This window comes from Rhynchophorus ferrugineus, unplaced genomic scaffold (assembly GCF_030347505.1).
Source record: "Rhynchophorus ferrugineus isolate W39M unplaced genomic scaffold, kcgeb_rfMv2 rfM2, whole genome shotgun sequence".
Lineage (NCBI taxonomy): Eukaryota > Metazoa > Arthropoda > Insecta > Coleoptera > Curculionidae > Rhynchophorus > Rhynchophorus ferrugineus.
This window is the reverse complement of record NW_027472581.1, coordinates 63042536-63060292: the sequence shown is the minus strand read 5'-3', so window position 1 is coordinate 63060292 and position 17757 is coordinate 63042536. Positions and strand designations below refer to the sequence as shown.

Sequence of the window (17757 nt, the reverse complement as noted above, 5' to 3'; positions counted from 1 at the left end):
TTCACAATACATACACGAATAAATGAAGGTCCGGGTATATTCTCCTTTTATTTAATAATTTGTTTACTAACTTTGTCAGATTCTCCTATTATCATCTAATTAATCGTGCAAATGTTGAACCTTTCTAACATCTGTAATCTTGGACATAATCTAGGACTCAATCTAAAATCAACATTGGTCTGAAAATAGGTTTTTAATGTTTATCTTTATAAATAAATTAATTGTCTTTATCAGTATTCTTTATTTCTATATTTTGCAGTTTTTTCATTACCAGTTTACAATTATTTTCATTAATTTTATCTTACCTCCCTCCCCCCTGCTTATCTACGTGTTAAATAGAAATTAATTACTTGTTAAATGAAATAAAAAGAGACATTTTCAATTATTTCTTAAATAATAAAAAACAGGAAGAAATTGAACATGAAATATATAATTTGTTTCAGGTAATACCCCCAGTGATCTTAATGTAGTGAATTTAAGTGTACATCAGAACACTCCAGAGAGAGCATTCGTTTCCAACTGTAATCGACTGCAACTGTCCGTCAATCGGCATAATTCCTTTGTGTCGTCAAGCCATTATCCTGTTTCAACCCATGGAATTACTTCAACGAAATCAAGCAGTAAGTGATTTATATTAAGGGAATAGAATATATTTATTATTCGGCATAATTATACACTATAATATACTTTGCGTGAAATAATATATAGTATGTAAAGCTGCACTTATTGAATATAAATCGATTACTTAAAAAAATTAAGAATAAGCATATATTTTGAAAATGTTCAAATCATTTGCCGTTGGCAATAATATACTTAACGAGTCTGTCCTCTATTAGTAAAAAGCGTCCAGTGTATTAGGACACATTTAACAGCGATATCAGGATCTTTTTCAACTAAACCTTTGATTGGTATATTTCATTCAAATATATCTTGTGTTCAAGAAATACCCAACAGTTAAAAATTTATAAGTAAAATTATAATTTCTGAACGCTAGCATTGATGTTGATTTAAGTTAAATGTATGGAATGTATTTTATAAAATTATGCCTTACATATATGTAACATATCTTAAACTGAAATGCGGCACAATTTGAGTCAGTTAAAGTACTGTAGAGTTAGAGTTACAGTACAAATAGAGTGAAAAAATATACTTCCATCTGAAACTTCCGAAAGCAAGACAAAGAAAAACAAAAATGAGTAACTGAACAAGTTCGGTCTGCTTTAAAAAAACTACCCCAACAGAAAGAAAGAAATCCGGATATGATGAAAATTACTCACTCGAAGTAATAAAATTGATAAAAGAAGACAAGAAGCTAGAACAGTATGGCACAGAACCTGAAATGCTGTAGAACAATAAAATCAGTAATCAGACAAATCTAAAGATTAAAGAATATAAACACAATTGCTTTGAAATATATATATATATATATATATATATATATATATATATATATATATATATATATATATATATATATATATATATATATATATATAAGTAAATTAAGCCCGGAAACAGCCAAACATCATTCGCTATATATAACAACTCAATGATTTAAAAGACCATTAATAAGGTATTCCTACCGAATGATATAAAATCTATAATGGATTTTTTTGTTCTGGCCTAAAACCAGGTAGTGGAACGCATACCTGGGCGCGGAGACTTTCCCTGGAGCAACAAGTTGTACCGGGTTATGTGGCAGTGTCTCTGGGCTTACCAATACACTAAACCAAAACCAACTCATAGTTGACCCCTGTAGGTCGCTACTGCTACTGCATTAAATTTGGGGATATGGCACCCGCTGACACCGGGCAGCTGTTATTGGGCACGAAGACCCGGGGAAATAACAGATAATGAAACTAACTATTGATTCGCGAACTTGAGTTAACACACGAGTGGATACTGGTCATTTCAGCCTGGAAAAAAGGAAGGTTAGCGGTGACGCAATGCTAAGCTCCCAGCATGTTGACCAGCTCGCGAACAAGTGCGTTTTCAGTGAACTTGAGAGCTGAGTTGTTGTTTATGGAATGACTGAGATATGAAGTGTTTAATTTCTGGAGTGTTAATTTCCCTATGAATTTGGTTATTTCTGACAAACCATGGAGCGTTTAAGATTCTCCTGAGGAGCTTGTTTTAGAAAACTTGAAGCCATATATTCGATAACAACCTGAATTTATAATATTTCATCTGGGTTATTGAAAGAGTTGCCACGAAAAGCAATATTCATTGTTGATCTACATATTTAATACCTTTTCGAGCCTGCAACATGTTTCGGAATGTTTTAAGGTAGCAAAAATAATTATGCTTAAAAACCGGAGAAACAAGTTAGATTTCGAAATAACTATCCAACAATCGATCAAGTACACAGAGTAACAGCGGTTGTCACGAAACCATTTGAATGAGAAAGCATTGAAGATTTGGCCTGGTGTGAATTTTGAAACTAATCTACAAGATGAAAAAACTGGTACCGCGGAACTATTGTCAACTTCTGGAGTCATATTTTAGAATGTGGTTCTCTTTCAACTGGCGTTTCCCAGTGTAGCATCTTGGGACCACTACTATATCTGCTCTACACGGCTGATATCCCAACAACAATAGAATAGTTGCTCCAAGTAGCATTGGCTGATGAAGCGATTGTTATGGAAAAAATACGTTTCTGCCTAATTTTGTAGAAAAGATAATAGTGCGAGTCAACAAGATCTATAAATGGACTAGAGAGTAAAAAATACTGTTTAATTGCTCAAAATCTGTTCATGTTAAATTTTTTTTGATTGTTTTGCGTTGCAGCGAAATACCAGAACCTAATTATATATCACTTGATGGATGTTTGACTCCTCAAGAAAAATCAGCTAAATACCTTGGCATCTACCTGGACGTTAAGTTAGAAACATCATGTCAAACAAAAAGCAGAGCAGATGAGGTTCAAAATTAAGCATATATACCGGTTAGTCGGAAGCTTTTCTCATCTTGACCTAATATGAAAGATATCAGTCAATTATAAAGCCAATTTGGGCCTATAGGATGCAAATATGGGGTAGCACTTAAACATCATACCAAGTAGTAATCCAACGATGCCAAAACAAGATTCTTCAATTAATTACTAATGCTTATTGCTATCTAACCAAGGAAGCATTATAACCTCGAAATCAAATTGATTTACGGAGTTATTCAACATTTAGACTTAAAGCATGAAATAAGGTTACTAAATCACAGCAAAGTGGAAGAAATACAGCTGCTGGGAAACCACACCAACACGAATAAGCTTAAGTATTTTTATCTACATTACATCATGCATTAGACAACATTCATGATATATTAGACAACAAAACAGTAGTAGTAATGAATTTATAAATTGAGATTATATTAAGCAAATGATGTAACATTGTCTGATTGTCTGCCGTTCATTTGCTATTCCATTTCCCCATCACTGCGAAAATAAACAACAGTATTTATGTATGTATGTATATTTCCATATTAGTTTTTGAGCTAAGATTAATATTATCTCACTTGTGTAGATAACAAGTTTACACTTCAATTAACAGACAAACATACATTCAATTGTTCTTTTTGTATTTCTCAAGCACTATTGGACATAATTTTAAAAACTAAACTAACGTAAATTGATAAAGCGTTATTTACCAGGTATGTCAGTAATTTACGTTTTATTCGCTAAATAAAATACGTTATATTCAATAGGTAGTTAAAATGTACTTATTCAAACCATTGGCCATTGGTTCTATATATTTTAGCTACCAGGCAATGAGTGAGACAGAGCATTGTCATTTACACTGACCTTATCATGTCTTTCAGCATATTGTGGACGTTTTTCGACTAATTCGCAGTACAAATTGATTATTTGTTGTTGGTAGCGATCAGTATTAACAGTTTATAGAGTTTTAGCAGTTCATATATGACACCAACCTAGTCCCACTAGACACAGAGCATAATTTTGCGAACAAAACTATTTGGCCTTGCAATCTTGAGCCGTTTTGGAGAGGTGATAACAAAGATTTTGGGATTTTCGAAATAAATTAATTTTTATCGCCCGCATTAGAAATGACTTCCTTTAATACTTTTGAAGCAGCATTTCACTTACGATTTTTCGATTTTATAATTACCTGTGATTCAACTAATGCGCAACACTATGGTAAGAATAATAGGTAAGGTAAGGTAATAGGTAAGAATTTATTTTAGGAAAAGTCAGTCATAGTGTCGTTGGCAGATAAAAGGTACCAAATATCAGCGATCTTGGACTGAACTCTTTTACTGGTTACTTAGTCTTTTACAATTTGGGGTGTTAACCAAACTTTTTTTTAAAAACCGGAATATTCTTTCCACAGAAATAATCGCTTATTGTATTTAAATTAAATTCATTAAAGTATGAATATTAAAATAAACAGAAACCAGGCCATTATATTTGAATTTATTACAAAATATATATTCTATTAGAAAACGGGAATTTCACATATCATCTTTCTTTGGACCAATAGAAGTTCTCAAATTAAGACATGACTCTATCTCATTCATATCTTCCACAATAATTCCTCGCATTTCCACATAGTTCCGCCACATTTTACATTGAGTGATTCTAGCTTCCTTAGTAGCTTTAGTCTCTTGATATACACAGGGCTCATCTGGCAATGTATCTGAATATTTCCAACTTCTAAAAAAGTAAATGCGGTTAGTGGAACCAATGTATTCAATTTAACTGATAACATTTTTAAAAATTTATATATTTTTAGATTATCTTTTTCTAGATATCTTACAAAGTTACAAATACTATCAGATACAGATATTCGGATATTATCAATTCATTTTTTCAAGCTATTAAGTTATTCAAACATGTGAATATGTAACGATTGTAAGGATGTGTGTTAAATGACATTCTTCCTTCTAGTAATATTAAATAAAAGTAAACTAAACAAATAAAAGTAAGTTAATATCGGTCATTCAAAAAAAAATTCCAATTAAAAAACGTATTGTTAACATTTCACCAGAAAACGTTTTACGGCAATGGAAGAGAATCACAGTAAACCAAAAAAACATTGAATTATTAATAAATTCGAAAAATATTCTGACCGATATAACAATGATGATATTTAAATGTACTTAACTTTTAAAGTCTACGACTTACTTTTTACTCAGCTCAGCTTTTTACTCAGCTGGAGACAAACATTAAGAAGAAGTGCCGCTAGGCAATATAAAACTAGCTCGAAAAAACAGTAGAACTCAACGCTCACTGAATACTATTTCGATAAAAAAAAATAGAACGGTGAGGCTCCACAAAGCTAAAATTCATGGAAAGGCTGCGATTGCGAAACCCTTTATAGCGAAACAAACGCTAAACTATGAAAGAAATGGTGCAACGATCATAAAACTTGTAAACTTGATGGTTGATCCGATGAATCATTCTTTATATTGTTTCAACAAACGGTCGGGTACTACTGTTATATTCAGCTGGCCCTCTTATTCACATCACTGGCCAGATTTAGAATGAATGATTCAACATTCTTAGTGATGAAGCTCGTGCTAAGAGTAACATATTGTCGCCAAATGCTATCATATTCCGAGCAGAGTTTCAAGATATCATCAAATATCTTCTCTGGATCGCCAGACCTCAAGAGAATTGAATGGTGGTGGAGTTTTATATTTACATCTCCAACATCATTAAAGCAATTGGAGGATGTTTTGGTACAACACTAGGACAACATTTTATGAATCTATTCTCTATACCATATCAAATTAGTTAAATATCGTGTACATGTCAGGTTTTCATCTTATTTTGTACATCCCCTATATGTAGCAGTAAAGAGTGTATAATAATAAAGCTACATAGAAATAAAGAACTATTTTACTTACTTATCAATTACTTTTGGCGGTAGAACGAAGTCTCCAATTTTCATTACACTACTAATTTTAACAGTTGTTGATATTTCTTTAGGTTTCAACACGGGATCTAAATAACGACGTTCGACACCTAAAACTCCAACTGATATACCGGACTCGACAAGTAATTCTTCTGGTGCGGCATATGCTATTTCCAAATATTTAATTCTTGCATCGGCTCTAAAAAAATATTCAAATAATTTAACTAATTCTAAAAGGACCCACAAGTTTTGTAGTTTATTTAAGGTAAGCGCGCACTTGTACACAACCGATGGATAGGATAAATCGCATTTTTTAAAGATATATTAAATATATATTATTATTATACATTTAGCTAGAAGGCTTTGTAGTAACTCGTGTTTATATCAGGGTGTTTTCATATCACTAACACTTATCGATAGATAATAGATGTTTGATATATAATAGATATCTTTTGGTTGTGCCAAATATGATTCTAGATATTTTAGCTACCAGGCAATGTACAAATTATTATAAAAGAAACATAATCTTTTTAATAAATTGTGGTTGAATTTTGATCATAGGGCGATCACTAGTAATAGTAAAATGTTACTGCTGGCTTTATTTTTGTAAACGCTGATAAAACACATTATTGAAAGTGACTAACGTGTTTTGTGTGTAAAAACTAATACAACTGATGAATAATGTTTCCATTTCGAAAAAGTATATATACTATACTCACAGAATCGCAATTATATCAACAGATGTGTTAAATAAGGAACATCTTGTTCTGGTTTAAAAAGGTGATTGAAGAAAGATTGAAACAATATATATTAAATCAAATATTTTCCGTAATTTTCTACACATTCACAGAAGGATTGAACTTCTGGCAAAAGCCATGTACCTGAGTACGCTACTTATGGCAAAACTTCCTATGCAAAATTTGATCATAATATATGGATAACTCTAGGCTAACCTATGACTTTTTATGCTTGGCAATGTCGTAGTAGACACTCACATAGAATGACTGGCAATAACACACAGTGTTATTGCCAGTCAAAATATATTACAGAAAATGTTTCTTTCTTTGCCTGGAAACAAATAAAACCACGATGTTAAAAGAGTTTAAAATATCATTTTCAGCTTTTCAATCAGTGTGGCGCCATTTTCTCCTTCTCTTCTCTCCTTTTGGACCTTTTCGACGCCTGTAAATTTCTGGAAAAAATTTATTCGTCAACTGCGAAGCTGTCTGAAAGTTCTTTGAGAGTTGAGCTTGAGCTAGGTCGAATAAGTCTTAAAATTCATCAATTCTTTAAATTTTTTTCTCTTTAATATCAAAATCACCATTTTTAAATCATTGAAATCATTGAGCTCCTATTGGTCATATTGGGGTAAAATCACACCGTAAAAGTTCCTGATGAGCTACGATAGCAAATTTCTTAAAATGAAACAACAAGTTAAGAATGTGGATAATCCAATTTTTAGCGCCTGTATACATTACATAAATCAATGGAAAACTATTATTTGATGTAAAGAAATGTAAAGAATGAAAAATATGGAACTTAGCAGGTGAATGAAGTTGTTTAAGAGTTTGTTATATTGATAGATACATATAATTGAGATATGTTCATCAACATTACTATTATACCAATATATAAAAAAATTCATTCAATCTTTTTTCATACTGCTCATAATTTTGCACTTTGTATAAATACTGACCTTCTATATATGTTACTTTATATTAGCAGAGCTGAATGAATATACAGAGCCTTTAAAGTTAAACACGAATTTTAACAGTCACTTTCCCTAATAGTGCTATGCTACATAGAAAAATCATAAGAAAACGGCAATTAAACTTTAGTTCTAATTAATATAATTGATATGTGGATAAAACAACGTAAGAAAGAAATGACATGGGTTTAAACATTAATGACTTAACAAACACAAAAAAGTAAAAGACTCAAGGAGACTCTTAAAGTCCTACCAATTTTGAAAATAATAGTAAAATATAATTTATTAAAAAAAAACAAAATATTTACTTATACATAAGTTTAACTTAGAAATTTTTAAAAATAGTAAAGTAATGCTGAAAGAACTTATGAATCGATATACAATTTAACTGAAATCTTACCCTTTAATATTCTTTATTCCAATAGCAAGCATTCTGTAATCGTGATCATCGAAAATTATCTCCTGTACGGCTGGTGATCTATGAAGTAGTCTCCTTTCATTTTTAAATGCTTTTCCCAAGAGAACCCGTTGCTCCTCAGGAAGTGTAGTGATTAGAGTTAAACCGGACGACTCTACAGGACTAAAGCATAATGTTCTCAATAATCTATTGGTTTCTTTTTCTAAAAAAAAATATCTATATATTTAATAAGTTTTTTTAGAGTTTCAAAATTGATTTAATTTTTGAGACTTTTAAGGTTTAAAATCTTTTGTTCAAGATAACCTGATATAATATATGATATATGCAAGTTATAAGTTATCTAATTTCTAATAATATTGAATTTTGGAATCAATTTGTAACCTTTTTTAATAAAAAAATATTTATTTAAATAAAAATGAAAACAAGCCTTTTTATTCATTTAACCTTCTGTTCTTTTATATAATCATTTAATTATTTAATTTTCTTTTCATTTTACTCTAAACTTAACTTTAAACTTTTTACTCTTAAGGACGCAACAATTTAATCAGTACAAAATCCATTATATTTAATAAAATATTAAAATAAACTGTTAATTGTTTACAAGATCTGTTTTATGGGAACAGATTAATGTAGGAGTTAATGGAGTATTGTATTACCTACGCTATCTTTTTAAAACGCTATGAATTAATTCCAACACTTAATTACACTATAATTACAAATAGTAACTTACAATAAAGAAAATTTAATATAGGACAATGATAAAAGGGCCTGTCTAACAAACGAAATAAGAAAGAACCGTAATAAAAACTGCTAAGACAATAGCTCAGTTTTTGATCAAAAACCTATTTAGTACATTGCAAAGTAATCAGATCTATTCCTTCCGTTCCTTAAACGAATTCAAAGCAAAAGTATAAATCCTGTTCGTATCGGAAATCCAAAATTAAACGGCTGAATAAAAGGCTTTGAAAACGGAAAACATTTCACTTAAAAGGAAGAACCAAAAAAAGCTATTACAAAAAAGTATGTTATCAGAATCAATTCTTTAAAAAAAAGTTTATCGTGAAAAAAGAGGAAAGAGTTTAAAAGTTTTTACCGATTAAAGCCAGATTCTTTCTAAACAATGCTATCCAAATTACTTTCACCGTCATAAAACACAAGACCTCAAATAAACGCCTGTCTTTGTCAGATAAGGAATCATTGTTCTTGTTACTCATATGGTGGAATTTTTTGGCATCTCCTTGACCCAGCAATATGGCGGCATAGTCTCTGGACACCATGCTCCGCAAGTCCGCGAGATTATCTCTTACTTCATTCTCTAAAACAGTCACTAAAGGTTGGCGCAATTTACGCGATGCTTCGGCCCTTCTGAATTGCAGTCCATTCCAAATCTGAATTATAAAATAAAATCTGATTAGATGTGCTTAGTACAATTTTAATTTACAATTTAATTTATTACTATTGTTCTGTTGTATTCACTTCAATATAGCAATATAGTAAGAGAAGTGTGGGATGAATGCATCAGAATGTATTTTCCAATTTTTAATTAAATTGGACATTAGAGTAATACCTATCTATTAACTATATATGTTCATGTGGTTTGATTCGCTTCAATCAGATTTCCTGTATCTGTATTTTGTCCTGTATCTGTATTGCTTCATATCTCTATTTTGAATCTGATCTACTCTGCTTTTTATCTAACATTTTTAATTTAACCTACCGTCAAAATAAATGCCGAGGTATCCGTCCTTTTGTTATTTCACCACAAAGCAAAATTGGCATGGACAGATTTGAAACTATTAAGCCCCATTTTTAATAAGTTAAAAAACTACCAATGGGGGAGGCCAATGCTATAAAATATATACCCAAGTAGTAGACAGATTTAATAACTTTACAATCAAATTATCTGTCTCAAAAACAAAGTAGCAATTGTAACACGATAAAATACATAGTTTAAGAGAAAGCAAAAAATTAGCTCCAAACGCTCAACAGTATCAATCTGTTATTATTACAAGGCAAAGAATCAAAATCGTCTAGTTTGCATATCAATTATGAATCCTAAAGTATTTTTATTTATTATATATTTTTACCCATCAATCTCTTAGAGCTTTTAGAGCAAAAATTATCATAAACGTAATTCTATTAATTACAAATTAACGTCCATTATTAATAACTATTAATAACATAATTGAAACACCTTTATATACATTTTACTATTGGGTTAAATGTTAGAGCATAGTCCGAATACTCAGGAATTCTACCATAATATTACAAGTTGCGTGTTTATAGGTATTTCTCTAGGTTGCCTCCAAAAGCTGCATAAAGATAAGTCTATATGAGTGAGCGATCCCGTCCAGATAGATAAGAAAGCGGGTTCATCCTTAATTTAGGAACTTTAAATTCAGTTATTAGTATAGGATTATACTAATATACTGTTTTTTTTTGGCAATCCCCATTTTATGGCCTTGAAATCTCCAATAGTCACGGAAGGCCTAGGGATAGATCTGTAGAAATAGATCTCTTAAGTCTGACTTGCTGAAATAGATTAATGTTTATATTAGTGTTTATAATAGATATCAGCGTTGACTGCAAGAGCCTCTGATATGGTGCGAAATTTGAGTTAGAGTGGTGAACTAACACATATGAACCCTCATATACAAAGGACTCTCATTTAGTGAACATTTTACCATCTCTATACGACTTTTTTTGGATTGAGGGGTATTCATATGTAGAGTTTAACTATGCATCTAGTAAATCATATATAATGGTACAGTGTAAGCAGGAATATGGTAAGCTTAAATTATATTAATTATATATTTGTGTAGTTAAGTTTTCCTTGTAATCTCTTATTTAATCTAAATATGGCTACAATCCCTTGTCTTGCCAGAAAATACACGGTAAATAGACGAAATAATATGAACACAAAACATTTTTTCAGGGAATAAATTCGTATGAGATACGATTTTAGTAACTGATAGTCCGGATGAGGGAGAAGTTTCTTTAGTTTAATCTGCAAGCTTGTATGCCATACTTTGTCAAAAGCCTGAGATATATATAGAAAAGAGCTGAACAATATATTTTGGCCATTAAGATCAGTGTTTATTTTGTTTACAAGTCTGTGCACTTGTTCTATAGTCCCATGCTTATTGCGAAACCCAAACTGATGTTCTGGAGTAATTTTTCTTTTTTCTATTATATAGTTTAGCTTCTTGATGTATATTTTCTCGAAAACTTTTGAGATTATCGGTAATAAACTTATAGGCCGGTAGGAGGTCACATCTTCTCGTATTTTTCCTGGTTTAAGAATCATTAGTATTTTAGCTACTTTCCAGATGCTAGGGAAGTAATTAATTCGTAACATAGCATTAAATATAAATCTTAATAATTTCATAGCCTTTTCTGATAGTTCTTTTAAAATTTTACCAGTAATTAAGTCATAACCAGGAGCTTTTTTAATATTAATTTCTGTCATTATTGTTTGTTTAACTTTTTTGACCGTTAATTTCTCGTGCGGTTAAGTCCATTTGAAATGGCAAATCCGGAAAGCTAGTAATTTTATTTTCGTCATCTTCATGTAGCTGACACTGGAATTGGTGTCAAATTCTCTAGGTATTCTTGAATACCTTGGTTTTGTTCATTTTGAATTAGTTCTTTCAGCTTTTTTATTGCCCTATTAAATTTTCTCTTATTCTCTTCAGTCCTTTGCTATTGCCAATTCCGCCGTAACTTTGTTTTTTCTGCAGTCTTTCTCTGTATTGTACATGATATTTGTGTATTTTTTCTTGGAAATGTTTCAATGTTAGAAGTCGCGGAATATGTTACCTCCTGTATGTATGTTTATTGCTGCCATTTCTATGTCAATTTCAGTTTGTAACGGTAAGTTTAAAGAGATGTTTCGGTCTAAGTTTTCTCTAAATGAGGACCAGTTAGTTCCCTTATTACACAGAGAAGAGGGTTTATCTTTGATGGAAATTTTTGGTAAAAATGTTACTTTTATTGGTGAATGATCAGATCAAACATGATTCTGCATAACACTTTTTTGTATCAATATTTTTTGTAATACAGAAATCTATATTATCTGGCTTTTTATTTCTATCTGAAGGCCAATATGTTGGTTCACCAGTAGAGATATGTTGTAAATTATCTGTCTTTATTACTTTTAGCAGTTCTCTACCTTTTGAGGTTATTATTCTTGAACCCCACATTAAATGTATTGCACTGTAATCTCCTCCGGCTATAAATCTATTACCTAGCGTACTGAAGAATTCTTGAAAGCCTTGTTGTTATGTTTGGGTGGGCAATAAATTGCAGACATTGTTAATGGTCCATGGACTTCCTCTATGATAATACTGGTTGCTTGCAGGTAGTCTTAGCGGAATTTTTCTTTATCGAAATGCTTTATATCATCTCGAATGATTATGGCTGTATCCCCATGTGTTATCATCAGGGTGATTTGTATAATAAAGTTTATATTTGGGAAATTTCAAATAATGTTTGTCCATAAAATGTGTTTCGGAAACCATCATAATATCAATGTTCTGTTCAGTTACGAACATTTTTACTTCCCTAACGTATTGTTGGAGCCCATTGGCATTCCAGACGGCGATTTTGTAGCTAATTGTTTCAGGCATTAGGCAAATTTGCTGACGACGGTTGTGAGTAGACCAAGCATCGTATTCATTTGATCCATTAGTTTGGCCATCATGTTTTATAATCTAGATACGTTGCTGCTAGTTTCAATAGGTTGTGATGTAGTTTCTTGCTTTTGTTTTGAACCATTTTCAATCATTTGCGCATAAGTTATGTCTGGTTGACTTGGTCTGGTGGGTAGACTGGTAGGTGTGAAATGTTTTTGTTGCAGCTGAGTCCTTTTTGCTCTTAAGATAGGATATAGTTTCTGTTGCAGTTATTTGTGAACTGCGCAGCCCATGTAGTTCGCTGGATGATTTCCGTTACAGTTAGCACATTTCACATTTTCATCGCGAACTTTACGAGTGCAATCTCCTGTTTTGTGTTCTCCTGCACATTTTACGCATCGAAATGATTTGCGACAGTAAGTTTCTGTATGTCCGTGCGCTTGACACCTCGTGCATTGTGGTATAATTATTTTTGTGTGTGGTGGTTCGCATTTAATAATGTTGTTTTCTAATTTGATGATTTCATACACTGCCTTATTATTTCCATTAGGTTTTTAATTAATATAGAACATAGGCAGAGGCTTTTTTTATGTGAGATGTCGTATATTGTGAACATTTACGACCTCGTAGCCTTGTTCAGCTAGGGCTACATTGATGGTGTTAAAGTCCGTCCCGTGATGTAATCCTTTTAAAACGAATTTAAATGTTTTCTCGGATTTAGGCCTGAATGTATGGTACTGGGCGTTTCTTTCGTCTAGTTGTTTTACTAGAACTTTGCAGTGCTCCGCTTCGAACAATTGAATTTATATTATTTCATAGCTCACTGTTTTAATTGTGTGGTTCATAGTGATGGTTTTCAATAGGTCATGGATATGTTTTATTACTCCTACCTTATAAACTGTTATTGGTGGTGGTTTGGAAACAACTTTTTCAGGGCTTGGTTGTATATTCTCTTCGAAACAATATTTAAGCCACACGCTTTTGGAAATTAAAAACACGTCACAGTACGTTGGTATCCTGTACAGATAATAGAAACACTGTTGCCTGTGATTTAGTAATGTTAGTAATATTACCAAATAATAATATGTTTTATTTCCAGATTAAATAGCGCTTTGTAATACTAACGGATACAAATAACCTTTCCACGCGTCTACTACTTTAATAAAACCCAAATTGTTATCATATGTTATGCTCATTATACCCCAATTAGTACTTATACTGTAATTGCAATCAACACTGATATATTACATAATATTATAACATTAAATTTAATACAGAATTTGAAATTCTTACCTGTAGATAGTATTGGAAATAGATTATCATGGATCGTAAAAATCTATCCATTTCCGCAGTATGGAAATAGGAGATAAATTCTGGAGTCAAATCCTCCACCTTGGATGTAAATATAGCAACATCCTTAACGTCTTGGATAGTTGCAACAGCTGGTTCACCTGCTTTAACTTTTCTTTGATAATTACGCTTAAATTTAGCCTACAAGTAAATGTACAAATGTGTAAATGAAAATATTAAAATTTATCCTATAGTAACAATATATTAATTATTTTAAATATCGAGTAATTGAGAAATGTAAAGAATTAAATATTTTCATTGAAATTTAATATTTTAATCGACTGAATTTAATAATGACTATGTCTGAAGTGTCTCAAGAATCACCTTCACTAAAACTAAATGTTAACGATCAATATAACATGATGAGTTTTAATGACATTTGAGTTTTAGGATGTTTTTCATATATTAGGGGGTGTAGACTGTAGGCTAAGAATTAAAAAATAATTGATTTTAATTCATATTTTCAAGAATATGCCCTATGAGGATTTTTCAAAATTTAAATAATATTCAGAAACATAGCTGTTTTGGCAAGCCGTCATCTAAATCTCACTATCCAAAACCGAAACTTTAGTGCGTTTTTCTCAAAAATACTTTTTTTGAATCGTTTAACATCTGAAGTTCCATTGAACCGATATTTTTAAATTTTGGTGTGAGCCTTTTTTATACATTCTTTTATCGTAACATTTTCAAAAAGTCAAACAACTTTTCTTTCACCAAATTATAGCTGTTTGAAAAAAGGAGACTTCTTTACTATTTCCGATTTTTTTAATAGTAAAAATCTAAATTTTGATATAGTTATAGCGACTAAAACAACACTAAGCGAGAGCGAGAGTTTGAGCGACCTCTTATCTTTGTTAGATAGGATATATTTTTTATAAAGATAAAAACAGAATTAAAAGAGTAATAATTATTCAATGAAGCCATATTATAATGCTTTGGAAGATAACAGGTAGGTACTAGCCTTGAAAAAATATATTACTCTTTAAAAATGAAGATTCCAGAAAGTTATTTTACTTTCTTACTTCAGAGAAAGGAAAAATGCAGCTCAGTCTTATTAAAATCTGTTTAGTGTGACGAAAATTCTGACATTAACTGTAATTAGAACTGGTTTATACGTTTTTGTTCTAGAGCCTTTTAAAAAATGTATAATATTCTTAGACGAGGTCTACCTAATATATTTCATTTCTTGACGTCAATACGGAACTAAGTATCGATCAGAAAATAGGATCAAACTATTGAAACCAAAAGAAAATCGATATTTAAGTTTCACATTCATTAATAATGAAAAATCTAATGAACTTAGTTTCCATTTGTGAATCACTTCTAAAACAAACCAAAATTAAGCAATAATTGAAAAGAATGATTACAAGCATAGTCGACATTTATCCCAATGAAGGTGATGCTGAACGAAGGGTTTGGTGGAAGTATAAAGTAATTCTACATTAAAATCTCTTTGAACATTGGCCAAATCATTAATTTGATTCTCTACTCTCTATGTCCAACTAATGCAATTGAAGCAGGTGATGACCGGAATTGATGATTGATCAAAAAATGATTAAAATTAATCAATCGGAAAGGCTTCAACACGACAACTCTAGAGCACAAATATCCTTAGTGAGTTGGCAAAAACGAGCCATCGTTTATTATTATCATCTAAATTTCTATTAATTAGCTTCAAAAGATACTTCTACAGTGATGCAATTCTGAATACACCACAAAAGCGACAATAGTTCATTGATTAAATCAGCGTATATATTATTAATTAGTGCGTAACAATTATATGAATTCATTCTATTTTCTCAAAAAATAGTTTATATATAAAAATTAATATAAAAATACGGGCTCCTTTATAATAATTATATCATTATTATTTTATTATATAATTATTTATATTTTTTGCGATAAATCCTTATTCAATAGTTCCATATTTCAATAGTTTCAAATAGTGTCAAATATGTATATATATAGATTTGTTTAAGAAAATTATTTTGATATACTGTCATGTAGTAAATATTACTCACTATAAAGAAGCAATATGTGAATCATAATCTATTAAATTAAGAAATGTGTATAAAAGTACGATTATCTGATAGAAAATGTTATAGTATTATTAATTTAATTTTGCAATAACTAATCACTGAAATATATCAAACATGCCATGAAATAAACTGAAAATTAAATTAATCTTGACGGCTTGGTTTGCGTAGTGGTCAAGGCAACAGGACGATCCTCCTACTGTTGCGATAGTCGTGATTATATCTGTGATAATTGTGATGGTACATATGGTAATAATGTAAAATGCGACAAGAAAAATTACTCTAGTCACACCAGTAATCTGACTGGGTAAAACCGGATGTCCTCTAGGATGATCTCTAATTTAATCGCTCGCCAGTCGTTAGGGTTAATGTCCAAATAAACCATAGTTTCTAAAAAGGAGACTCTAAAATATATTTAAAATAATTATTCTCGATTTTAAAAATAAATTTACAAGACAATTTTCGTAATATGCAAGAGAATCGTCAAATTCATATTAATTTTTAGATAGTAGGCAACGAACATAAATGTCGCCAATGAATTTGAATTGATTATTGAAACAAAATGTTACTTAATCCGTGGAAATGTACATAAATTTGTGAATAGTTGACTACCCCATCCACCGTATTTTCTAAAAGTTACTTCCATTGATTATCCCTAATCACATCAAAATATTATTCCCTATTTTATCACGAAATTCTAACTGTAACTGGAAGATAAAAGAAAGGCGAGAGACAATGTTTCAGGTCATAAATATTCAACCAGTTTTTATTATGAAGTCTAATATATATATCAAAAAAGACGGAATAAAATTGTTGTATGCCTCTAGAGTAACTATGTGATTTTAATACACTAAATAAATTATATAAAAGCAATCTACTAATAATAATTACCAATTATTGATTTACCTGAGTATAGCTATCGATTGTATCCATCACTCGTATTTCCATGTCAATATTCTTTCTTCCTGATATAGAAGCAGAAATATTCGAAATTCGACTAGTACGTGATGATAATTTTGCAGCAGCATCTTTTCTAAAATACAAAAGAATTTCTTGATTATAAGGCCAAAATCAAATTTATAGCTTTCATTTAGTAAAATATATATTGTTCAATTTAACTAACGAAATAAACATAACCCCCTTGTTATATTCATCCCATGCCCAAACACCATTTTTATACAAACTTCTGTCAGTCATGTTTGAAAAGTGAATAGACAATAAGAATAATATGAAATGAGAATAATAGATAATGTCAAATATGACAACAATAATATATTATCAATTTATTTTAATTCACTACAACAATATTTTACTTAAATATATGAGGGATGATTTGATATATTTTTGGTTATAGTGCGAAACGTCAAACATATCCCTCCCAATGTATTGCAAAGCAAAAAGGGTTGCAAAAGCAAAAGGGTCAGAACGATCTTCACACCGGAACAATTGGAAAGGCTGGAAGCAGAATTCGAGAAACAGCAGTATATGGTTGGACCAGAACGATTATATTTAGCTCACACATTGCAACTGACAGAAGCACAGGTAATATTTATACAAATCAATTTATAAAGTTAAAGTATATTTCCACTCGAACATATTTTACTACAAAACCAATTAAAGATTGTTTTTTATTTGGGATCTGTTAACTTATTGTGTATTGCCTACTCATTTTGTTGCCGGCAAACTTAAAACTAGATACGTATCCAGAAAGACCCATTTTTTAGTCTCTAATAAAATAAAATAA

At 30.8% G+C, this 17757-nt stretch overlaps 1 protein-coding gene across 1 annotated transcript; it reads right to left on the bottom strand.

Annotated features, from left to right (window-relative positions):
- Window positions 1-4413: 4413 nt before the first annotated feature.
- Window positions 4414-17200, bottom strand: LOC143190175 (uncharacterized). The gene is made up of 7 exons (XM_076394324.1): window positions 17137-17200; window positions 16920-17046; window positions 13921-14118; window positions 9087-9381; window positions 7976-8195; window positions 5860-6066; window positions 4414-4663 (listed from the first exon to the last, which is right to left on the bottom strand). Exons 1-7 carry the CDS (start codon window positions 17145-17147, stop codon window positions 4462-4464), a joined length of 1260 nt encoding a protein of 419 aa, XP_076250439.1. The 5' UTR covers window positions 17148-17200; the 3' UTR covers window positions 4414-4461.
- Between the last annotated feature and the right edge of the window lie 557 nt (window positions 17201-17757).